The sequence below is a fragment of the Hyla sarda genome, chromosome 5 (assembly GCF_029499605.1).
Source record: "Hyla sarda isolate aHylSar1 chromosome 5, aHylSar1.hap1, whole genome shotgun sequence".
Classification (NCBI taxonomy): Eukaryota; Metazoa; Chordata; class Amphibia; order Anura; family Hylidae; genus Hyla; species Hyla sarda.
Genome location: NC_079193.1, coordinates 31168924 through 31195573, shown reverse-complemented (window position 1 = coordinate 31195573; position 26650 = coordinate 31168924). Strand labels below are relative to the sequence as shown.

General features: G+C 40.2%; 2 protein-coding genes across 3 annotated transcripts in view; one reads left to right on the top strand and one right to left on the bottom strand.

Annotated features, from left to right (window-relative positions):
* FAM237B (family with sequence similarity 237 member B) overlaps positions 1-26650 on the bottom strand; it is a 56895-nt gene that overhangs the window by 6185 nt on the left and 24060 nt on the right. The gene's annotated exons all lie outside the window — the stretch shown is intronic.
* The window catches only part of CFAP69 (cilia and flagella associated protein 69), a 59138-nt gene that overhangs the window by 27444 nt on the left and 5044 nt on the right, over positions 1-26650 (top strand). For both annotated transcript variants that reach the window (XM_056519147.1, XM_056519148.1), the window contains exons 11-21: positions 1082-1203; positions 3869-4085; positions 13964-14128; positions 15770-15888; positions 17341-17459; positions 17736-17817; positions 18698-18890; positions 20639-20776; positions 21022-21098; positions 22358-22555; positions 25704-25790. In XM_056519147.1, coding sequence (XP_056375122.1) covers positions 1082-1203; positions 3869-4085; positions 13964-14128; positions 15770-15888; positions 17341-17459; positions 17736-17817; positions 18698-18890; positions 20639-20776; positions 21022-21098; positions 22358-22555; positions 25704-25790 — 1517 coding nt within the window. The remainder of the gene's footprint in view (positions 1-1081; positions 1204-3868; positions 4086-13963; positions 14129-15769; positions 15889-17340; positions 17460-17735; positions 17818-18697; positions 18891-20638; positions 20777-21021; positions 21099-22357; positions 22556-25703; positions 25791-26650) is intronic.

Sequence of the window (26650 nt, the reverse complement as noted above, 5' to 3'; positions counted from 1 at the left end):
GAAAGCTACATAGAGCCTCACTGAAACATGCACAGAGCCTCACTGAAACATGCACAGAGCCTCACTGAAAGCTGCACAGAGCCTCACTGAAACATGCACAGAACCTCACTGAAACATGCACAGAGCCTCACTGAAAGCTGCATAGAGCCTCACTGAAACATGCACAGAGCCTCACTGAAACATGCACAGAACCTCACTGAAATATGCACAGAATCTCACTGAAACATGCACAGAACCTCACTGAAACATGCACAGAGCCTCACTGAAAGCTGCACAGAGCCTCAATGAAACATGCATAGAGCCTCACTGAAACATGCACGGAGCCTCACTCAAAGCTGCATACAGCCTCACTGAAACATGCACAGAGCCTCACTGAAACATGCACAGAGCCTTACTGAAACATGCACAGAACCTCACTGAAACATGCACAGAGCCTCACTGAAACAATGTGAACAAGAATAAGGCTAGGTTCACACTACGGAATTTCTGCACTGCAATTCCGCTTTGAAATTGCAGGCAGAAATTCCGCTTGCTAAAATGTATAGTGTAGTGAATGGGTTTCCGTTCACAAATTCACACTTCGTAATTTGTGAAGCGGAATTTGTGAACGGAAAATCCGCTTGGAAATTTCCGCCAGAAGAATGGCGTTGCTCATTCTTCAGGCGGCAATACTCGCGGAACACATTGCAGTCTATTGGAGACTGCAGTGTCCGCACGGTCCTAGCGCCGACAGATTAAGTCGGCACTGGCCGCACTCGGAATCTCCGGGCGGAAATTTTCTGCCCGGAGATTCCGTAGTCTGAACCTAGCCTAAAGGTAAGATCTTTTTAAAGCTCTGAATTGTTTTTAGGGTGGGAGGAGTGTTAGGAGTAGTTAGGGAACATAGCCTGAGTTAGTTTAGAAAAGTTTATTTGGTGACTGGTACTTTTTAAGAATGACAGGTAACCCCTCTACTGTGTGAGGAGATGGTGATCCAGATGATCCATGTGATCCATCTCATCTCCACATACTTGCACATAACTCTTAATATCTCTTTTGGCTGCACACCCCGGATACTTACATATTGTTTTTCCTGTCTCAGTGAAAAGTCATAACCCATTAGTGAAGAGTCTAAAACTTTTACATAATCACGAAGACTTTGAGATGAAGAAACTCCTGTTCAACATGTTGGTGGTGTTATCTAAGGACCTGTCTACTGTTCAGGTGAGGAAGACTTATTATAGTGAGCTGGGCTTGTAGCTTCTCGCCATCTATATCAGTGGTCTTCAACTTGCGGACCTCCAGATGTTGCAAAACTACAACTCCCAGCATGCCCGGACAGCCGTTGGCTGTCCGGGCATGCTGGGAGTTGTAGTTTTGCAACATCTGGAGGTCCGCAGGTTGGAGACCACTGATCTATATGATTGGGGATACATATTTATAAATCATCATATTATGAACTAGTACAGTCCACACTATGAAATTTCACCGTCCCATTCTTCTCCCGTCAAAAAAAAAAACGACTTTAAAAAAAACAGACAATAATGGATGCAAACGGATGTTTTTTTTGTTCTGAGCATGCTCAGAAGTAAAAAATTATCAAAAAAACAGATTTAAAAAATGGATGCAAACGGATGACAAATAAAGGCTCATCCGTTTTCCATAGACTTCAATGTTAAATTTACTATATCTGTTTTTTCTTCAGTTTTTTTGACGAAAGAAAAAATACTGCATGTGCCGTTTTTTCTGCCATCAAAAAAACGGAAATGAGTGCAGAGGGGTAAAAACGGATGTAAGATTGATATGAATGGGATTTTTTTTTTTATCGTTTTTAATCAGTTTACAGCCTGCAAGAACGGAACCGAAACGGAGATTAAAAAACTGGGACAAACGGTCATGTGAACGCACCCTTATGCTATGTACACAAACCACTTAAAAAATTCCACCTAAACCATCCTAATAATTTGTGCAGTGGTTGTGGTGTTTTTTTTCCAATAATAGTGTGTGTTAATATAGTAATTTTTTATTTTGCGTTTTATTCTCATTGAAGCATTGGGGGGGGGGGGTAAAAAACTGAAAAAACACAATATTCATGGCGCTTTCAACACACATGGGGGGGGGGGGGGGGGCATTTTTAAAGGTATTTAGACCATTCTTTTTTTTTGCTTACAAAAGTCGCACAAAAAGTCACACATGCGCCTAAGCACTTTTTTGTGCGACTTTTTTCAGTAAGCAAAAAGTTAAAACAGCCTTACCTAAGCAAATTTCAGTTTTCACTTTGCAGTGGTCGGGTATTTATGATGTGTGAAAGTTGCACGTAGGCAAAAAAAAAAGTCGCAAACCCTTTACAAAAAAGTCGCAAATCTACTCCAGGTCTGACCTGGAGTACAAAACTCCCGTACGTAAGCAAATTAAAAAAGTTGCAAAAAAGTCTCACAAAAGTCTCAGCTGCGACTTTTTCGTTTTGCTTATGTGCTCCAATTTTATCAACCCCCTGTGATAGTATGATAAATATGTAGAACAATAAGCACATAAGCAAAACTAAAGCAAAAAAATATATAAAAATGTCTTCAGAACTTGCTTACCAAAGCAACAATGATAAATGTCCCCCATGGTGTTTTCCTGTTTTTTTGTTGTACCATCTATAGAAGTCGATGGGAGGAAAAACTTGATTCGCAAAAAAAAATACCCAGTGCAGGCTGCGGTTTTAAAAAGCTGCCATTGAGCCTTAAAAGGGGGTACTTCGCTGCTCAGCATTTGAAACAAACTGTTCTGAATGCTGTAGCCGGAGCTGGGAGTTCGTGACATCATAGCCCCGCCCCCTCATGACGGACTGCCCCCTCAATGCAAGTCTATGGGAGGGGGCGTGACAGCCGTCACTCCCCCTCCCATAGACTTGCATTGAGGGGGTGGGATGTAACGGCATGAAGAGGTGGGCTATGATGTCATGAGTAGAGATGAGCGAAGTTACAGTGATTTGATTCATCACAAACTTCTCGGCTCGGCAGTTGCTGACTTTAGCCGGCATAAATTAGTTCAGCTTTCAGGTGCTCTGTTGGGCTGGAGACTCTCCTAGGACTGTATTCACCTTTTCCAGGCCACCGGAGCACCTGAAAGCTGAACTAATTTATGCCGGCTAAAGTCAGCAACTGCAGAGCCGAGAAGTTTGTGAATAATTAAATCACTCATCGCTCATCTCTAGTCACAAGCACCCGGCGTCACGCCCCCTCCCATAGACTTGCATTGAGGGGGTGGGGCGTGACATAATGAGGGGGCTCGGGAACTGGCTCCAGCGTGTGGAACAGTTTGTTCCAAACACTGAGCAGCGGAGTGCCCCTTTAAAGGGGTACTCCGGTGCTCCACCTTCTTCCCCCCCCCCCCCGAGTCGCCACGCTCCCACCATTCATGTCTATGGGAGGGGGTGTGACATCACGAAGGGGCTTCATGACCACTGCTGCAGGAACCCAGCGTTTGTTTAGAAGTGGGACCCCAGCAGCGGGACCCCCGCGATCAGACATCTTATCCCCAATCCTTATCCCCAATCACCCCTTTAAAACACCACTAAAAGATGAAAAAACGTCAGAGAAAAAAATGCCATGTTGGTTTGGCATTTCATAATTCTCTACTGACTTACAGCTTATATCTGGCCGCAGCATTTTTGGCCCAAAGAAACGCAATGTGTCGAGCATAGCATTTTTTCAGGCTAATCTTCGCCTAAATTCACAACAAAATACTGTACATGGTCAAAAGGTGCAAATACACAGCAGTAATCCAGGACTACCCAACTACACTGTGTGAACAGGTTTTCGTTTTTCTGATTGTAATGTTTCCTGTGTACAGCCTTCACCATCCTGCCATGTCATGTCTCTTTTGTACGTGTCGCATATAGTTGCTCTGTGATGGGAAGGTGATCTTAGCCCTTTTTAACTATGTCAAAGCAAATGAAAAACATGGAGTACACGACTGGCCAGCCGCCCGTTATGAAGATTTACAGCTACACGCTATCGCTACCTTGACCTCTGTGGCTCCCCTGCTGGTGGAGGACTATATGACATGTCAGGGAAACACACGCATTCTTCTCTTCCTGGAGTGGTGCTGCAGCCAAGGTGGGATTATCATTATTGCCCTCTGAACTTTTGTGATGCTTTTCTATACTGTACTGTGCTTTTCTTTACACTTTATAAAGGGTTTTCCTTCAATAACATTCCTGTGGATAGATTGTTAAAGGGGTACTCCGGTGGAAACCTTGTTTTTTTTTTAAATGAACTGGTGCCAGAAAGTTAAACAGATTTGTAAATTACTTCTATTAAAAAATCTTATTCCTTCCAGTACTTATTAGCTGCTGAATACTAGAGAGGAAATTATCTTCTTTTTGGAACACAGTGCTCTCTGCTGAATCACGAGCACAGTGCTCTCTGCTGACATCTCTGTCCATTTTAGGAATTGTCCAGAGCAGCATATGTTTGCTATGGGGATTTTCTCCTACTCAGGACAGTTCTTAAAATGGACAGAGATGTCAGCAGAGAGCACTTTGCTCGTGATGTCAGCAGAGTGCTCTGTGTTCCAAAAAGAAAAGAATTTCCTCTGTAGTATTCAGTAGCTAATAAGTACTGGAAGGATTAAGATTTTTTTTAATAGAAGTAATTTACAAATCTGTTTAACTTTCTGGCACCAGTTGATTTAAAAAAAAAAAAAAAGTTTTCCACCGGAGTACCCCTTTAATGTTAGATCAGTGAAGGTTTAAATGGGTACTCCGGTGGAAAACTATTTTTCACATCAACTGGTGCCAGGAAGTTATACGGATTTGTAAATTACTTCTATTAATATATCTTAAAGGAAATCTGTCACCAGTGTCACCTGCACTAACCTGTCGGTACAGACAGATAGTGCAGGTGTCACTGATGACAACGGTACTTACCTTGTCCCGTTCCGTGGTGGGGATCTCAGGTAAGCATGGCCGTTAGCTCCAGCTCTGGGCACCATCTTGGGGCATGGGCGGAGCTTAGTGATGTCACCGCTGCTGTTCTCTAGCAGCGGGACACAGTAGGGAGCAGCACCGGTGATGTCACTAAGCTCCGCCCATGCCCCAGCCGCTGCTGCTTTCTGCTGGGTCTCACAGCAGCAGTGATGGCACTAAGCTCCGCCTGTGCCCCAAGTCGGGTGCCCGGAGCTGGAGATAACGGCGAAGATTACGGGAGATCCCCGCCATGGAACAAGACAAGGTAAGTACCGTTGTCATCAGTGTCACCTGCACTATCTGTCGGTGCAGGTGACACTGGTGATAGATTTCCTTTAATCCTTCCAGTACTTATCAGCTGCTGTATGCTTCAGAGGAATTCGTGTAGGTTCTTTCCAGTCTGACCACAGTGTTCTCTGCTGACACCTCTGTCCATGTCAGGAAGTGTCCAGAGCAGGAGAGGTTTGCTATGGGGATTTGCTTCTACTCTGGACAGTTCCTGAGACTGACAGAGGTGTCAGCAGAGAGCACTGTGGTCAGACAGAAAAGAACAACTCAATTTCCTCTGGAGCATACAGCAGCTGATAAGTACTGGAAGGATTAAGATTTTTTACGTGAAATAATTTACAAATCTGTTTAACTTTCTGGCACCCATTCATTTGAAAACAAAAATTCCACTGGTGTACCCCTTTAATCACTGGCACTGCCACCTATTGCTAGAAATGGGTGACCCCAGGGTTCAAGTATGTTCACCGACACCCATTATAACTCCATGGCATATACAGAGATGGCCGAGTATACTTAGGCCTTGTTCACATGGCGGAATTTCCAAATGGAATTCCGCAGAAATATTCCGCTCGGAAATTCCGCTGCTGCAGGATTTCAATGGGATTCTGCTGCATCCTGCACATGGTGGAATTGGAGTTTGCCTTTTTGGTGATTTGTAGGGTGGACATACATATCCCCTATGCTACAATAATCTTTTATTACCTATCTTATGAAGAAAATATACATTTTATTAGTTGCAAAAGCCCTTAAACACCTTATCTGCCATATATGTATGAGCAGCGGAAGTCACGGGGGGATGAGCAGCTGAGCCCAATTCATACAGAGAGTGAATCGGCTGTATATTACATAAAAACCCAGGCGTTTAACCACTTAGATGCTGCAGTCAATAGCCTTTGTCATTACATTGCCACAAGTAATCTATAGCAGTGTTTACAGACCTGGGTGCCTCCAGCTGTTGCAAAACTACAACTCCCAGCATGCCCGGACAGCCAGCGGCTGTCCGGGCATGCTGGGAGTTGTAGTTTTGCAACAGCTGGAGGCACCTAGGTCAGGAAACACTGAGCTATAGGGTGCCATAGTGTTGTCATGGCAGCTGGGGGCCTAATGAAAGCCCCATGTTATTATTCCTATTAAAGGAAATCAGTCACCAGTGACGCCATTACTAACCTGTCGGTACATACAGATAGTGCAGGTGACACTGATGACAAGTGTACTTACCTTGTCCCGTTCCGTGCAGTTGTTCTCTGGTAATCTTCTCCGGTTTCTTCAGCTTCAGGCCCGGCTTGGGGCACGGGCGGAGCTTAGTGATGTCACCGCTGCTGCTCTCTAGCAGCGGGACCCAGCAGAAAGCAGCAGCAGTGAAGTCACTAAGCTCCGCCCATGCCCCAAGCCGGGCCCAGAGCTGAACAAACCAGAGAAGATTACCAAAGAATGACTGCACGGATCGGGACAAGGTGAGTACCGTTGTCATCAGTGTCACCTGCACTACCTGTCGGTACCAACAGGTTAGTACAGGTGACACTAGTGGCAGATTTCCTTTAAAGGGGTACTCCGGTAGAAAACATTTTATTTGAAATCAACTGGTGCCAGAAAGTTAAACAGATTTGTAAATTACTTCTATTAAAAATCTTTACCCTTTCAGTACTTTTTAGCAGCTGTATACTACAGAGGAAATTCTTTTTTTTTTTTTTTTTTTTCTGTCTGACCACAGTGCCCTTTGTCCGTGTCAGGAACTGTCCAGAGCAGCATAGATTTGCTATGGGGATTTTCTCCTGCTCTGGACAGTTCCTGACACGGACAGAGGTGTCATCAGAGAGCACTGTGGACAAGACAAAAAAGAAATTCAAAAAGAAGAGAATTTCCTCTGTAGCATACAGCTGCTAAAAAGTACTGGAAGGGTAAAGATTTTTAATAGAAGTAATTTACAAATCTGTTTAACTTTCTGGCACCAGTTGATTTAAAAAAAAAATGTTTTCCATCGGAGTACCCCTTTAAGTACATATTCTATTGTATTTAGTGTATGTAGTGTAAGCCTCCTAGTGGGGCTATAAACAAGAGCAAAAAGAAACAAAACAAAAAAAAACAAGGTAAGTTAGAGCTAATGGAAGGCTAAACTGGCTGTGTTTGGAAATGGTTAAAATGTAACTCCCGTCTGTTCTGAAAGATTGGCGCAGAGAGATGCAGCTCACGCCAAAGCAACTGTACGGTGCCCAGCAGGTCTGTGCACAAGTCCCGTTCATCAGGAAAGCTGATGCTCTGAGGCTGGGTTCACACTGCAGAATTTCTGCCGGAGACCGAGCCGACGGCGCTAGGACCGAGCAGACTGCATTGCCGCCCACATAGACTGCAATGCATTTCTGGGTGGATCTTTTCTGAGATCTGCTCAGAAATGCATTGCCATCTACGGGGACGCCAATGTAGTCCGTGCGGTCCTAGTGCCACCAGCTCGGTCTCCGGCAGAAATTCTGCCCAGATATTCCACAGTGTTAACCCAGCCTAAGACGTGTTAAATATTTTCTTACTTTCTATCTCACACTGTAATATTACTGATAATATTCTCTTACTTTCTATCGCACACTGTAATGTTACGGATAATATTCTCTTACTTTCTATCGCACACTGTAATGTTACTGATAATATTCTCTTACTTTCTATCGCACACTGTAATATTACTGATAATATTCTCTTACTTTCTATCGCACACTGTAATGTTACGGATAATATTCTCTTACTTTCTATCGCACACTGTAATGTTACTGATAATATTCTCTTACTTTCTATCGCACACTGTAATGTTACTGATATTCTCTTACTTTCTATCGCACACTGTAATGTTACTGATAATATTCTCTTACTTTCTATCGCACACTGTAATGTTACTGATAATATTCTCTTACTTTCTATCGCACACTGTAATGTTACTGATAATATTCTCTTACTTTCTATCGCACACTGTAATGTTACTGATATTTTCTTACTTTCTATCGCACACTGTAATGTTACTGATCATATTCTCTTACTTTCTATCGCACACTGTAATGTTACTGATAATATTCTCTTACTTTCTATCGCACACTGTAATATTACTGATAATATTCTCTTACTTTCTATCGCACACTGTAATGTTACGGATAATATTCTCTTACTTTCTATCGCACACTGTAATGTTACTGATAATATTCTCTTACTTTCTATCGCACACTGTAATGTTACTGATATTCTCTTACTTTCTATCGCACACTGTAATGTTACTGATAATATTCTCTTACTTTCTATCGCACACTGTAATGTTACTGATAATATTCTCTTACTTTCTATCGCACACTGTAATGTTACGGATAATATTCTCTTACTTTCTATCGCACACTGTAATATTACTGATAATATTCTCTTACTTTCTATCGCACACTGTAATGTTACTGATATTTTCTTACTTTCTATCGCACACTGTAATGTTACTGATCATATTCTCTTACTTTCTATCGCACACTGTAATGTTACTGATAATATTTTCTTACTTTCTATCGCACACTGTAATGTTACTGATCATATTCTCTTACTTTCTATCATACACTGTAATGTTGCTGATAATATTCTTCTTACTTTCTATCGCACACTGTAATGTTACTGATAATATTCTCTTACTTTCTATCGCACACTGTAATGTTACTGATAATATTCTCTTACTTTCTATCGCACACTGTAATGTTACTGATAATATTCTCTTACTTTCTATCGCACACTGTAATGTTACGGATAATATTCTCTTACTTTCTATCGCACACTGTGATGTTACTGATAATATTCTTCTTACTTTCTATCGCACACTGTAATGTTACTGATAATATTCTCTTACTTTCTATCGCACACTGTAATATTACTGATAATATTCTCTTACTTTCTATCGCACACTGTAATGTTACTGATATTTTCTTACTTTCTATCGCACACTGTAATGTTACTGATCATATTCTCTTACTTTCTATCGCACACTGTAATGTTACTGATAATATTTTCTTACTTTCTATCGCACACTGTAATGTTACTGATCATATTCTCTTACTTTCTATCATACACTGTAATGTTGCTGATAATATTCTTCTTACTTTCTATCGCACACTGTAATGTTACTGATAATATTCTCTTACTTTCTATCGCACACTGTAATGTTACTGATAATATTCTCTTACTTTCTATCGCACACTGTAATGTTACTGATATTTTCTTACTTTCTATCGCACACTGTAATGTTACTGATCATATTCTCTTACTTTCTATCGCACACTGTAATGTTACTGATAATATTCTGTTACTTTCTATCGCACACTGTAATGTTACTGATAATATTCTCTTACTTTCTATCGCACACTGTAATGTTACTGATAATATTCTCTTACTTTCTATCGCACACTGTAATGTTACTGATAATATTTTCTTACTTTCTATCGCACACTGTAATGTTACTGATAATATTCTCTTACTTTCTATCGCACACTGTAATGTTACTGATAATATTCTCTTACTTACTATCGCACACTGTAATGTTACTGATAATATTCTCTTACTTTCTATCGCACACTGTAATGTTACTGATAATATTCTCTTACTTTCTATCGCACACTGTAATGTTACTGATTATATTTTCTTACTTTCTATCGCACACTGTAATGTTACTGATAATATTCTCTTACTTTCTATCGCACACTGTAATGTTACGGATAATATTCTCTTACTTTCTATCGCACACTGCAATGTTACTGATAATATTCTCTTACTTTCTATCGCACACTGTAATGTTACGGATAATATTCTCTTACTTTCTATCGCACACTGTAATGTTACTGATAATATTCTTCTTACTTTCTATCGCACACTGTAATGTTACTGATAATATTTTCTTACTTTCTATCGCATACTGTAATGTTACTGATAATATTCTCTTACTTTCGATTGCACACTGTAATGTTACTGATAATATTCTCTTACTTTCTATCGCACACTGTAATGTTACGGATAATATTCTCTTACTTTCTATCGCACACTGTAATGTTACTGATATTCTCTTACTTTCTATCGCACACTGTAATGTTATTGATAATATTCTCTTACTTTCTATCGCACACTGTAATGTTACTGATAATATTCTCTTACTTTCTATCGCACACTGTAATGTTACTGATAATATTCTCTTACTTTCTATCGCACACTGTAATGTTACTGATAATATTCTCTTACTTTCTATCGCACACTGTAATGTTACTGATAATATTTTCTTACTTTCTATCGCACACTGTAATGTTACTGATAATATTCTCTTACTTTCTATCGCACACTGTAATGTTACTGATAATATTTTCTTACTTTCTATCGCACACTGTAATGTTACGGATAATATTCTCTTACTTTCTATCGCACACTGTAATGTTACTGATAATATTTTCTTACTTTCTATCGCACACTGTAATGTTACTGATATTTTCTTACTTTCTATCGCACACTGTAATGTTACTGATAATATTCTCTTACTTTCTATCGCACACTGTAATGTTACTGATTATATTTTCTTACTTTCTATCGCACACTGTAATGTTACTGATAATATTCTCTTACTTTCTATCGCACACTGTAATGTTACGGATAATATTCTCTTACTTTCTATCGCACACTGTAATGTTACTGATAATATTCTCTTACTTTCTATCGCACACTGTAATGTTACTGATAATATTTTCTTACTTTCTATCGCACACTGTAATGTTACTGATAATATTTTCTTACTTTCTATCGCACACTGTAATGTTACGGATAATATTCTCTTACTTTCTATCGCACACTGTAATGTTACTGATAATATTCTCTTACTTTCTATCGCACACTGTAATGTTACGGATAATATTCTCTTACTTTCTATCGCACACTGTAATGTTACTGATAATATTCTTCTTACTTTCTATCGCACACTGTAATGTTACTGATAATATTCTCTTACTTTCTATCGCACACTGTAATGTTACTGATAATATTCTCTTACTTTCTATCGCACACTGTAATGTTACGGATAATATTCTCTTACTTTCTATCGCACACTGTAATGTTACTGATATTCTCTTACTTTCTATCGCACACTGTAATGTTACTGATAATATTCTCTTACTTTCTATCGCACACTGTAATGTTACTGATAATATTATTCTTACTTTCTATCGCACACTGTAATGTTACTGATAATATTCTCTTACTTTCTATCGCACACTGTAATGTTACTGATAATATTTTCTTACTTTCTATCGCACACTGTAATGTTACTGATATTCTCTTACTTTCTATCGCACACTGTAATGTTACTGATAATATTCTCTTACTTTCTATCGCACACTGTAATGTTACTGATAATATTCTCTTACTTTCTATCGCACACTGTAATGTTACTGATAATATTTTCTTACTTTCTATCGCACACTGTAATGTTACTGATAATATTTTCTTACTTTCTATCGCACACTGTAATGTTACTGATAATATTCTCTTACTTTCTATCGCACACTGTAATGTTACTGATTATATTTTCTTACTTTCTATCGCACACTGTAATGTTACGGATAATATTCTCTTACTTTCTATCGCACACTGTAATGTTACTGATAATATTCTCTTACTTTCTATCGCACACTGTAATGTTACTGATAATATTTTCTTACTTTCTATCGCACACTGTAATGTTACTGATAATATTTTCTTACTTTCTATCGCACACTGTAATGTTACGGATAATATTCTGTTACTTTCTATCGCACACTGTAATGTTACTGATATTTTCTTACTTTCTATCGCACACTGTAATGTTACTGATAATATTCTCTTACTTTCTATCGCACACTGTAATGTTACTGATTATATTTTCTTACTTTCTATCGCACACTGTAATGTTACGGATAATATTCTCTTACTTTCTATCGCACACTGTAATGTTACGGATAATATTCTCTTACTTTCTATCGCACACTGTAATGTTACGGATAATATTCTCTTACTTTCTATCGCACACTGTAATGTTACTGATAATATTCTTCTTACTTTCTATCGCACACTGTAATGTTACTGATAATATTCTCTTACTTTCTATCGCACACTGTAATGTTACTGATAATATTCTCTTACTTTCTATCGCACACTGTAATGTTACGGATAATATTCTCTTACTTTCTATCGCACACTGTAATGTTACTGATATTCTCTTACTTTCTATCGCACACTGTAATGTTACTGATAATATTTTCTTACTTTCTATCGCACACTGTAATGTTACTGATATTCTCTTACTTTCTATCGCACACTGTAATGTTACTGATAATATTCTCTTACTTTCTATCGCACACTGTAATGTTACTGATAATATTCTCTTACTTTCTATCGCACACTGTAATGTTACTGATAATATTCTCTTACTTTCTATCGCACACTGTAATGTTACTGATAATATTATTCTTACTTTCTATCGCACACTGTAATGTTACTGATAATATTCTCTTACTTTCTATCGCACACTGTAATGTTACTGATAATATTCTCTTACTTTCTATCGCACACTGTAATGTTACTGATAATATTTTCTTACTTTCTATCGCACACTGTAATGTTACTGATCATATTCTCTTACTTTCTATCGCACACTGTAATGTTACTGATAATATTTTCTTACTTTCTATCGCACACTGTAATGTTACTGATAATATTCTCTTACTTTCTATCGCACACTGTAATGTTACTGATAATATTCTCTTACTTTCTATCACACACTGTAATGTTACTGATAATATTCTCTTACTTTCTATCGCACACTGTAATGTTACTGATAATATTATTCTTACTTTCTATCGCACACTGTAATGTTACTGATATTCTCTTACTTTCTATCGCACACTGTAATGTTACTGATAATATTCTCTTACTTTCTATCGCACACTGTGATGTTACTGATAATATTATTCTTACTTTCTATCGCACACTGTAATGTTACGGATAATATTCTCTTACTTTCTATCGCACACTGTGATGTTACTGATAATATTATTCTTACTTTCTATCGCACACTGTAATGTTACGGATAATATTCTCTTACTTTCTATCGCACACTGTAATGTTACTGATAATATTCTCTTACTTTCTATCGCACACTGTAATGTTACTGATAATATTCTCTTACTTTCTATCGCACACTGTAATGTTACTGATAATATTCTCTTACTTTCTATCGCACACTGTGATGTTACTGATAATATTCTCTTACTTTCTATCGCACACTGTAATGTTACTGATAATATTCTTCTTACTTTCTATCGCACACTGTAATGTTACGGATAATATTCTCTTACTTTCTATCGCACACTGTAATGTTACTGATAATATTCTCTTACTTTCTATCGCACACTGTAATGTTACTGATAATATTCTCTTACTTTCTATCGCACACTGTAATGTTACTGATAATATTCTCTTACTTTCTATCGCACACTGTAATGTTACTGATAATATTCTCTTACTTTCTATCGCACACTGTAATGTTGCTGATAATATTCTCTTACTTTCTATCGCACACTGTGATGTTACGGATAATATTCTCTTACTTTCTATCGCACACTGTAATGTTACGGATAATATTTTCAGGGATGTCATCACTTATGAATATTATATAGTCAGCGCTTTACAATTAAACATGCAGTAATCGTCTCCTTATTTCAGATGCGTTCTTTGGTCAGGGCAACTGTTTCCATGGCACCGGCGGTCGTGGTAACAAGCATGCCCAGATGCGCTACAGTCTGAGACTCCTCAGGTCTATGGTGTCCGTAGGGGATGAAACTGTGAACCAGGATCTCTGCGACCAGGGAGCTATTAGTCAGCTGCTGGGTAAGAGGAGCCGCAGATCTGTACTCACTGCTGGATGTCTATGTGTTCTGCTAAATATCTGATACAGGAACTATGTGGAGGAAACGTCTATCATATAATGATTAAGAATGTGCTCTAGTGACTTAAAGTCTACCTTAACTTTCATTTTACTGAGACAGACAGACATGAGACAGACAGACATGAGACAGACAGATATGAGACAGACAGATATGAGACAGACAGACATGAGATAGACAGACAGACAGACACGAGAGAGACAGACATGAGACAGACAGACATTAGACATTAGACAGACACACAGACATGAGATAGACAGACAGACAGACATGAGTGAGATAGATAGATAGATAACCAATTCAACGAAACAGCAGCACACCGGATTAGATGAAAGCGTGTCATACTATATTCATCAGATGCCACCTGATATTTGGGAATATTAGATAGATAGATAGATAGATGTGAGATAGATAGGAGATAGATAGATAGATAGATAGATATGAGATAGATGGATAGATATGAGAGAGAGAGAGAGAGAGAGAGATAGATATGAGATAGATAGATAGATAGATATGAGATAGATAGATAGATATGAGATAGATAGATAGATAGATAGATATGAGATAGATAGATAGATATGAGATAGATAGATATGAGATAAATAGATATGAGATAGATAGATATGAGATAGATAGATAGATAGATAGATATGAGATAGATAGATAGATATGAGATAGATAGATAGATATGAGATAGATAGATAGATATGAGATAGATAGATATGAGATAGATAGATAGATATGAGATAGATAGATAGATATGAGATAGATAGATATGAGATAGATAGATATGAGATTGATAGATATGAGATATGTAGATAGATATGAGATAGATAGATATGAGATAGATAGATATGAGATTGATAGATATGAGATTGATAAATAGATATGAGATAGAAGGACGTGAGATAGATAGATATGAGATAGAAGGACGTGAGATAGATAGATATGAGATAGATAGATAGATAGATAGATAGATAGATAGATAGATAAGTTGGCCAGCACATACTGATACACAACTATTGCTTGGACCCGGCATACAGGTGCACGTTTTCATGTTCTCATTATGAGGTAGTGAGTTCAGAGTGATGAAAAAAACTTGATTTTTTTTTTTTTAGGACAAGGCAGCAACATTACACAATGTTAAAAAAAAAAGTGAAAAGGTCGCCAGACTTTCTGAATGCACTGTAGGTGCCATGTCATTGTGATCAGGATACTTTTTATGCCGCAGTTATGCAAAACCATAGACAACAAAAATGCTGAGGTTTACACTTCAGCTCGTCACGTTCATCTTGACGCGTTTCGAGCGCATGCGCTCGAAACGTGTCAAGATGAACGCAACGAGCTGAAGTGATTGTTTTTTTTTTTTATCTTGAGGATTTACAATAAAGCTGCCATACTTCAAGTGCTGAATCATCTTCTTTCTTTATTCATTACAATAATATCTGCAGGAAAACATCACAGAGCTGCCAAATATTCAGACACCCGTATGCACGCCATGTTGTTAGATTTGTGCACATGTTGTTAGATTTGTGCACGAAAGCAATAATTGGTTAAAAACCTTCCTTATCGATTGTGTATTTAGGAATACTGAAGAAAGCAATGGCTAACGCTGAAGCCCGTGATGACGCCGTCCTGCTAGAAATCCAGTGTGATCTACTCTTCATCCTGTCATCAATCTGTGACACTGATCTCCATAGAAAGGTTTGTGATGTTCAGCATTTGTGCAGTCAAAAGTGTTAAATAAAGGGGTACTCCGGTGGAAAACATTCTTTTTAAATCAACTGGTTCCAGAAAGTTATATAGATTTGTAAATTTCTCCTATTTAAAAATCTTAATCATTCCAGTACTTATCAGCTGCTGTATGCTCCACAGGAAGTTCTTTTCTTTTTTTAATTTCCTTTCTGTCTTACCACAGTGCTCTCTGCTGACACTTCTGTCCATCTCAGGAACTGTGCAGAGCAGGAGCAAATCCCCATAGTAAACCTCTCCTGCTCTGGACAGTTCCTGACACGGAGAGAGGTGTCAGCAGAGAGCACTGTGGTAAAACTGGAGAGAACTACACAACTTCCTCTGGAGCATACAGCAGCTGATAAGTACTGGAAGGAGTAAGAATTTTAAATAGAAGTAATTTACAAATCTGTTTAACTTTCTGGCACCAGTTGACTTGAAAACATTTGTTTTCCAACGGAGTACCCTTTCAAAAATGAGAGGTCCATGCAACACAGACAGATCTGACATGTTTTAGTCCTTAATTACCTAAATCATAGATCACATGAGATCCATGATTAAAGGGGTACTCCCGTGGAAAACTTTTTTTTTTTTTATTAACTGGTGCCAGTAAGTTAAACAGATTTGTAAATAACTTCTATAAAAAAAATCTTAATCCTTCCAGTACTTTTTAGGTGCTGTATACTACAGAGGAAATGCTTTTCTTTTTTGATTTCTCTAATGTCATGACCACAGTGCTCTGTTGACCTCTGCTGTCCATTTTAGGAACTGTCCAGAGCAGGAGAAAATCCCCATAGCCAACATATGCTACTCTGGACAGCTCCACAAATGGACAGCAGAGGTCAGCAGAGAGCACTGTGGTCATGACATCAGAGAAATACAAAAAGAAAATCATTTCCTCCGTAGTATACAGCCCCTTAAAATTACTGGAAGGATTAAGATTTTTTAATAGAAGTAATTTACAAATCTGTTTAACTTTTTGGCACCAGTTGATTTAAAAAAAAAAAAAAAATAAATAAGTTTTCCACGGAAGTACCCCTTTAAGGTCATTGACAACCGAAACATGTCAGATCAATCCATGTTGTGCGGACCTCTTGTTTTTAAAGGGGTACTCTGGACAATACGTTTTTCTTGCAAATTGACATATATGATAGCTAGTTCATAACGTGCTTGAAGAGTTGTATTCCGAGGGTCTTCTTTGTGAAGCCAACAGAATCGGGGGTGGGAGGGGGGGGGGGCACAAAACAGACGGATGGGTGAGTGCAGCATTTTTGATAGCTCCAAATTTGATGCTTAGAGCACCGCTTAGTAGACATTATTAAATTTGCATGATTCTCACTTTTTCCTATCTTGTAAAATGATGCATCCTAAAATATTACTGACAGATTGTTCCTAATTTTGACATATTTTTTTTTGCACCTGCAGGAATTGTTCGGTACAGAAGGGGTGGACGTGGCCCTGCAGCTTCTCAAAATGGATTCCAAAAATTTTTACAGTGGTCTGGGTCACAACAAACTCATATTCTGTACGCTGGACTGTGTCTGGTAAGTAGCGCAAAGAGCAGATAGATCTTCTGACTTAGGGGTGAAGCCCCTTAACCAGTCTTTTCTAAACGGTGTGTCTCCAGCTGTTGCAAAAACTACAACTCCCAGCATGCCCGGACAGCCTCTGGCTGTCCGGGCATACTGGGGGTTGTAGTTTTGCAACAGTTGGAGACACACTTTTTGGAGAACACTGCCCGAAACACAACAGGAAAGATTTCCGAAAATGTTGGAAACACGGATTGTGAACGGAAGCTTTGCCTTATTTTTTTCGTTAAGGTCTTGCATTATCGGCTGCTTCTCCTCCGAGGACTACTTTCTTGAAAAGGAGGGCATGTTTATCATTCTTGACTTATTGGAAGTAGGTATATCACATTCTGGTCAATATTAGGTCAAATATTTTAGGAAATATTGTCATTAAGGGGTACTTCAGAAAGTTATACAGACTTGTCAATTACTTCTATGTAAAAATCTTAAAGGGGTACTCTGGTGGAAAAAAAATTCTTTAAATTTAACTGGTGCCAGAAAGTTAAACAGATTTGTAAATTACTTCTATATAAAAATCTTTATCCTTCCAGTACTTATCAGCTGCTGTATACTACAGAGGAAGTTCTTTTCTTTTTGAATTTATTTTCTGTCTGACCACAGTGCTCTCTGCTGACACCTCTGTCCATGTCAGGAACTGTCCAGAGCAAGAGCAAATCCCCATAGCAAACCTCTCCTGCTCTGGACAGTTCCTGACATGGGCAGAGGTGTCAGCAGAGAGCACTGTGGTTAGAGCAGGAGTAAATCCCCATAGCAAACCTCTCCTTCTCTGGACAGTTCCTGACATGGACAGAGGTGTCAGCAGAGAGCACTGTGTTCAGACTGGAAAGAACTACACAATTTCCTCTCGAGCATACAGCAGCTGATAAGTACTGGAAGGGTTAAGATTATTAAATAAGAAGTAATTTACAAATCTGCACAACAGTTTATGTGAAAAATTTTTTTCCACCTGAGTACCCCTTTAATAGAAGAACTAACTTTTTACTGTCAGAAAATTTCTTTATAAAAAATCTGCAGGAAATACGTCAATGAGTTTTATTTTCTATTATGCAGGTGGTAAAATTGCTCTTATTTCTTGGAAATTTAGATAAAAATAAATAAATGGTGTAGATGCAGGATATATAGCTCATCTTTGAACCTATATGACCCATCAATGCCCATCGATCACCTAACTCATTTTGTTTTTTTCTTTAAAGCTTAATTTGAAGAGCATGAATAATCTGGTGCTGGGAATCTTGGTAGAATTCTGTGATAATCCCAAAACTCTATCACATATCACAACCTGGCGGGGGAAAAACAACCAGACGGCCCCAAAACTGCTCGTCCAACTATGGAAGCAAGAGGAGGAGGAACTGGGTGTGAGGAGAGATAACTATGGCCGTATTATAGGTGAGTTTGGCGGGTGCAGTTTAGTAACCCTTTAAATGCAAATGGTTTACAGGCTGTGGACACGTGTGCACTGATTTTCTTATTATCCATTTGCTTACTAAATGCAAAATTATGCAACTTTCTAAATAGTTTTCTTTAACTATTTCCTACCATTTGTTGTTTGTAGAGACTGTGTAACACCTTCACATATCTGACTGTTCTGCTGAATATGACATAATTCTGAATGAACGCTGCTTCTGCCTTTGCCATCTTTCTCTTATCTCACCCTCTTTTTCCTCCCTTTTAGAGATAGCAAGGAGAGGGAGGAGGTTGTATATAGCAGTCTAAAGTAGGGATCGGCCGATTATCGGTTTGGCCGATATTATCGGCCGATATTCACGATTTTGGACGTTATCGGTATCGGCAATTCCCTTGCTGATAATCGGATAATGCCCCGCACCGCCCCCACCGCACGATGCCGCACCCCCCACCACCGCACCGCGCCGCAACTCCCCCCCCCCCCCGCACCGCCCCGGCCAGAGACCGCCGCCGCTGCTGCCCCATTGCCTCCCCCATCCCCGGTTTTATAATTACCTGTTCTCGGGGTCCGCGCTACTTCTGGCTCCTGCGGCGTCCTGTGTTACGCTGCGCAATGACGAGTGACGTCCTCAACGCGACGTCACCATCAGTGCACACAGTGACAGCTCAGGAGGACACAGCTGGAGCCAGAAGTAGCGCGGGCCCCGGGAACAGGTAATTATAAAACCGGGAATGGGGGAGGCAATGGGGCAGCGGCGGTCTCTGGCCGGGGCTTCGCGGTTCGGGGGCGTGCGGTGCGGTGCAGTGGGGGGGTGCGGCGCGGTGGGGGGTGCAGCGCGGTGCGTGGGGGTGGTGCGGTGGTGGGGGGGGTCGTACGCGGTGGCGGTGCGGACCCCAGGACAGGCAGGGGGAGAGAAGCGGGTGGCGGCCGCGATCTCTGGCACCGCAAAAGCCGCTGCAGTTCATTGATTTAAAGCGCCTGCTTTAAATCAATGATCTGCAGCAGTGTTGCCGGGGGGGGGGGGGGGATAAATAGCCGATAACTTATACCGGAATATCGGTATAAGTTATCGGCTATCGGCCCTAACCTCCACAGAGTATCGGCCCTAAAAAATCGATATCGGTCGATCCCTAGTGTAAAGTGCAGGAATGGGAGAAAGCATCCAAGTTTCTAGAAGGGAACATAAATCAGGCTATACTATAGATTGGGAGAAAGGCACAGAGGGAGGAAGGGTAAATCACATAGGCTGTGTATCACAGGAGTACACAGGACTTAAGGGGTGTGTGGTCTTAGCCAGTCAGACACTGAACCTCTATCTGCTGCATTCTCTGAGAGCAGGAGGGTGGGGGCTGCTTTCAGAGAATGAGCTGGCTGGGAGAGCAGAGCTGCAATGATTGCTGGGAGATGAAGGAAAGTGGAGGGAAGTATAGCAAAGAATATCAAGCAGCCAGAGAAGACAACAGGGGCCACCGGAGCCAGGGATGTCAGGCAGGATGGTTTACAGGAAAAATATCAAGGTAGTATGGTGGCTTTGGAGTATATATATATATATATATATATATATATATATATATATTCTCTGGGAGTACTCCTTTATGTGGTAAGGGGTTGTCCACATCCCACAACCTAAATGCAGTAAAGCATTTATAAGTATTGATCTGACTGGTTTACTGTAAGGATTCATTTAAGAGAATAACATTAGATGTTTCAACTGTGATTGTTGTTATAGATGCAAAGAAACCATTGGTTGGGCAGTTACAGGAGGAACAGGAGGTCACCCCGATGCCAGCCAGTAGCTTCAGCGTTGCAATCATAGAGGTGGCAGAAAATATCCGGGCAAAACTTTACTCTGTATTTTCAAAACTTGGTAAGTACAGGAGATTTGCAACGTATATTACAACACTTTCTCCTGTGTATAATTGTGCAAATAGTCTGGATAATAGTGGCAATCTATTTAGTGCAGATCTATGTGTCTCCATGGTTACAGACTACAAAACAACTCTGTGTAGTCTGATCCTGTACATATATATATATATATATATATATATATATATATACATATATATATATATCTCAGTAGTAATTTTGTTTATTATTGTCTTCCTTTTATAGGTTTTGAAAATTTACCAGGTTTATCTGCTCTGGACTATGTCGCACTCAGTGTAATAAGTCGATATCTCGATTTTAAGGTAATTGCTTTACTATTTGCACTTACATTATATATTTAGAAAACAGATAAAGGTGTCACAGCCTCTCTCCTTTAGGTGTCAATGATAAGTTCTGCAGCTCCAAAAAATTATGCATTTGTGGCTTATCTAATCTGTACTTCATCACTGCTTATGGTGAGAAGACCCCTTTAGGGTACATTCACACAGGCGTATTTCCTTAGAAACTCGCAGCATGTTTCCCACTGCGAGTTTGAAAGGGGACGGGGTCTCCCCGGCTGTCTATGGGAAATTTTCGACAGCGGAATCTCCTTTGTGGAAAATCTGCCGCAGACCCCATTGAAGTCAATAGGGTTTGCAGCAGATTTTCAACAGTGCAGACTCCGCCCCCTTTTCAAACTTGCTGAGAGTTTGTAACAAAATACGCAGTGTGAACTTAAGGTATTACTTGTTTCCCCTGCATTCATAAGATAGTCACAAACCACAAGACATTCACAAACCACTAGCATAAAAAGGGGTTGGGGTTACAATAAGGTTGGGGTTACAAGGCAATTTATGGTTGCCCTGCTTGAATCATTATTAGAACCTCCAGTCTTCTTGGGGATGAGGCCACAAGGTTTGTCCACCTGGATTTGGGGATTTTCTGCCATTCTTCACCGCAGATCTTCTCAAGCTCTGTCAGGTAGGATGGGGCCCACTGGTTGGTTGTCCCCAAGATGCTCCTGTGAAGTTTTGTCTCTATATTTAGGGTCATTGGGGGAAATTTATCAAAACCTGTGTAGAGGAAGAGTGGTACAGGTGCCCATGGCAACCGATCAGATTGCTTATTTCAGGTCTCTTTAAAAATGAAAGAAGCGCTCTGATTGCCATGGGAAACTGCACCACTCTTCCTCCGCACAGTTTTTGATAAATCTCACCCATTGTCTTGCTGGAAGGTGACCCTTTTGGAGGTGACCCTTTGGGAGGTGACCCTTTGGGCCCAGTCAAGGTGTAGAAACATCTCCAAGATAAATAAGAGAAATGGGAGGCCTTGGAGCAAAATTTCAAGTGTCATAGCAAAGGGTCTGAATACTTTATTTTTTTATTTAAAATTTGCTAACATTTCTTATAAGTTTTCTCATTATGGGGTATTGAGTGCAGAATTATGGGGCGGGGGGGAGGGAATCTGATTTATAGAATTTTTTTTAAATTTTGGCCTCAACATAACAAAATGTGAAAAGATCTGAAAAATGACTTGTACATATAGCTGTACTACAACTGATATGTTTTATTTATACTTTAAGATTGGAGAAGTTTGGAGTGAAATTAGGACCGAATTAAGAGCGGAAAATATCCGTCCTGTGACGTCCGATCAAGAAGCTTTGGATGTAATTGAACAAGCTGCAGAAAATATCAGTAAACTTGTGGCCGCTCACCAGACGGAAATGATCGAAAACCATCAACAAATGGAACTTCTGGAAGAACAGCAAAAATATGCAGAGGTGAGACTGTGTATTTGTCAATACACAAATCCAAAAACAAGAAAAACTAAGAAATGGCAACATGGGGGGACCGGAGCCCGATACAATCTGTGAATTACAGTAGAGATACAAGGGACCAAGCCCAATGACGCATAGCATGAACAAGGTATAAACAGGCATTAGGTAAGGCCAAGGCAGGGTAATAGAAACAATAAGAATCCCGGAAGGCATTTATTACCAAAATATTGCGTACCAAGGATTACTGCAGCAATCCGAGGAGTGCCCAAATCCACGTGTTACCACACGACATCAGGTGCAAACACAAAGGTTATAAGAACCACGTACAAGGGGGGGGAGGGGAATGGGAGGGGGAACAATATTTGACACACAAAGACATACACACAACACTCACATAAGGCAGGGTGAAGAGGAAGAAAAAGAAAGGAGGGGAAAAAGGGATCAGGGCGGTTGCCTCAGTGAAACGATCCCAGTGAAACGATCTCAGTGAAATCAGTGAAACGATCCCAGGGCTCCCAGACCGAGAGAAATAATGGAACAGAATTATTGAGGTGGGCCGTCAAGAATTCCAGAGAGCCGATCTCTCTAATACGGGCCAACAAAACCGAATCGGGGGGGGGGGGGGGGGGGGGGCGAAAGTTTTCTTCCAGTACTTAGCTATAAGGGTCTTGGCAGCCAAGACAATATGTTGAAAGAGTTTGAAGGGTTTCCTGGATATTTTTTTCTATTTTTTGTTTTACTTACCCTTTACTGATTTAGAAATATGGCTATGTTCACTTGTAGTTTTTAAAATGCACAGTGGTCCCTCAACTTGCAATGGCCGCAACATACAATAGTTTCAACTTACAATGGTCTTTTCTGGGCCAATGTAACTTGAAACCAGACTCAACATACAATGTACAGACAGTCCAGATCTGTGAAACGTGTCAATGGCTGAAAGATCTGGGAGATATTACATGTTCTGTACTACTCTTTACCTGTATTACTGAAGTGCATGCACTGACTGCTGTCTGGTAGCGCCCCCTACAGTACAGGGAGGTATTACATGTTCTGTACTACTCTTTACCTGTATTACTGAAGTGCATGCACTGACTGCTGTCTGGTAGAGCCCCCTACAGTACAGGGAGGTATTACATGTTCTGTACTACTCTTTACCTGTGTTACTGAAGTGTATGCACTGACTGCTGTCTGGTAGCGCCCCCTACAGTACAGGGAGGTATTACTTGTTCTATACTGCTCTTTACCTGTGCCAGGGTTAGCTGCTCCTTTGGACACCAGGTGAGGGCGGCTCCATGTTACTTTTTTAGGACACTGTGTACTGTACAGGACCCTGAAGAAGCTCCTGTCCTCTACATAGACAGTAATTTACAGCTCCCAGCAGATCTTTATTACTTTTATATGTAATGACTTGTTTTATGTCTATTAGTTATCTACTTATTTTTCTTTAATCCTCACTTTTTCCTATTTTTGGATGACATTTTGGTGGCTTCGGAACCAATTACCAGGTTTCCATAGAGTTATGACCTCAACATACAATGGTTGTCCTGGAACCAATTAATATTGTAACTTGAGGGACTACTGTATATATTTTTAAATGGACAGCATGAAGTCCACAGCAGATCCTGCTGGTGTGAAAGTACCCTTAGGTGGGTTCACACTGTGGAATCTCTGGGCAGAATTTCTGCCAGAGATCAAGCCGGCGGCACTAGGACCGCGCGGACTGCATTGCTGTCCCCATAGATGTCAATGCATTTCTGAGCAGATCTCCCAAAAGATCCACCCAGAAATGCATTGACAGCTATGGGGACGCCAATGCAGTTCGCACGGTCCTAATGCCGCCGGCTTGATCTCCGGCAGAAATTCTGCCCAGAGATTCCGCAGTGTGAACCCAGCCTTAGGGTCTATTCACACGGCAGAATATTCGCTTGTGGAATTCCGCCTTAAATTAAAGCCCAAAGACTTCTATGGGATTCCGCACTCCCATTTACACTTCTGAATTTCCGCTTGCGGAATTCCGCAAGCAGAAATTCAGAATGGGAGTGTGTAATCCCATAGAAGTCTATTTGAGGCGGAATTCCGCAAGAAGAAATTCTGCCGTGTATTTTACTCAGTATTTTTAACAAAAACAAGGAGCTGAACAGAAAAAAAGTGCAAATCTTTCCATTATAGTTTTTTTTCTGACTTGCAGTTTTTCTGCAGCTTATTTTGCTATCTATTGATGTTAATGTGAAGAAAAAAATGCAGCAAAATCTGCATGTGTGAACATACCCTTAGGCTGTTCACATGGCAGAAATTCCGCATGTCAGCATCAATTCCGCGTCCGCTTTCATTTTGGCTTCAATTCTTCATCTGTCCAGAATTCACAGAATTGAACCAGAATAGATGCAGAATTTCCGGAGGCTTTCTGCATGATTCCGCAGCACAATTGAAAAGGTGACCTTTTTTAAAGCTATGTTTAAATTCTGCATGTATTCCGCATGCATTCTACACAATTTCCGCATTTTGCGCAGAAATTTAATCCCCAGTTACTTCAATAGGATTCTGCCGCCGAAGTCCAGAAAAATATAAGACCAGACTTATAATTTTCCGGAGCATAGAATGCAGGATTTCCGCATTAAATATTCCATAGCAGAAACTCTGCTATGAAGGACCTTGTGGAATCCCATTTAAGTGAATGGGTAATAAATTAAGGCGGAATTCCGTGCAAAAAATAATGCGGAATTCGATGCGGAATTTCTGCCGTGTGAACGCGGCCTTAGGGTGGAATGTAAGTGCGGAATTACGCAGGAATATTCAGCATGGACAATCCGCTGCAGCTGATTTCAGTGCGATTCTGCTGCACTGTTCACACTTCCAAAACATCTCCGGTGGAAATCCCAATTCCAGCATCTGCAAAAAGAATAGACATGTCCATTCTTGTTGCAGATTTAGCTCAGAAATGCATTGCCGTCAATGAGAGGGCGCATTTCCAAGCGGTCCTAGCGGCCACCGTATTCTTCAAATGTGCGAAATGTCCGCACGTGTTTACCTTGCGGACATTCCGCACAAATTACACTGTGTAAACATAGCCTTAGGGTGGCTTTCTTGATTAAAAAAAAAAAACTACTAGCTACTGTAACTGTAATAACCTGACATTTTGTTCTTCTTACAGATAAAAGAAAACAACAAGCAGCGTGAAATAGTAATGAAAACCTGGGATAAATTCCTGTCCAGGACATCAAATTATGAAGCTTTAAAGGTTATTGTAATATATTGTATTATTGCCTAATGCACCGACACCCTCTCTGTACTATGTACTAATGAAGTCAACTCAAAAGACTACTGCAGGTTCCTGATCCATAGTTTAAAGGGGTACTCTGGTGGAAAAAAAAATTTTAATGAACTGGTGCCAGAAAGTTAAACAGATTTGTAAATGACTTCTATTAAAAAATCTTTATCCTTCCAGTACTTTTTAGCAGCTGTATGCTACAGAGGAAGTTATTTTCTTTTTGAATTTCTTTTTTGTCTTGTCCACAGTGCTTTCTACTGACACCTCTGTCCGTGTCAGGTACTGTCCAGAGCAGCATAGCTTTGCTATGGGGAGTTTCTCCTGGTCTGGACAGTTCCTGATACGGACAGAGGTGTCAGCATAGAGCACTGTGGACAAGACAAAAAAGAAATTCAAAAAGAAAAGCATTTCCTCTGTAGTATTCAGCAGCTAATAAGTTCTGGAATGGTAAAGATTTTTTAATAGAAGTCATTTACAAAAAAAAAAATGTTTTCCACCGGAGTACCCCTTTAAAGCTGTTTATACACCTTAAAGGGGTACTCCGCTGCCACAACGTTCTGAACATTTTGGTCCGAACGCCTGGAGTGAGCAGCAGGGTTCGTGAAGTCACGGCCACGCCCCTCGTGATGTCACAACACACCCCCTCAATGCAAGTCTATGGGCATTGAGGGGGCGTGGTGTGACATCACGAGGGGCGTTGCCTTGACATCACGACCCCTACCACCCGCACCCAGCGTTTTAAACAAACGTCGGATGCTGCACAGAGATTGCAGGGGTCCCAGCTGTGGGACCCCCGAGATCAGACATCTTATCCCCTAAGATGTCTAGGG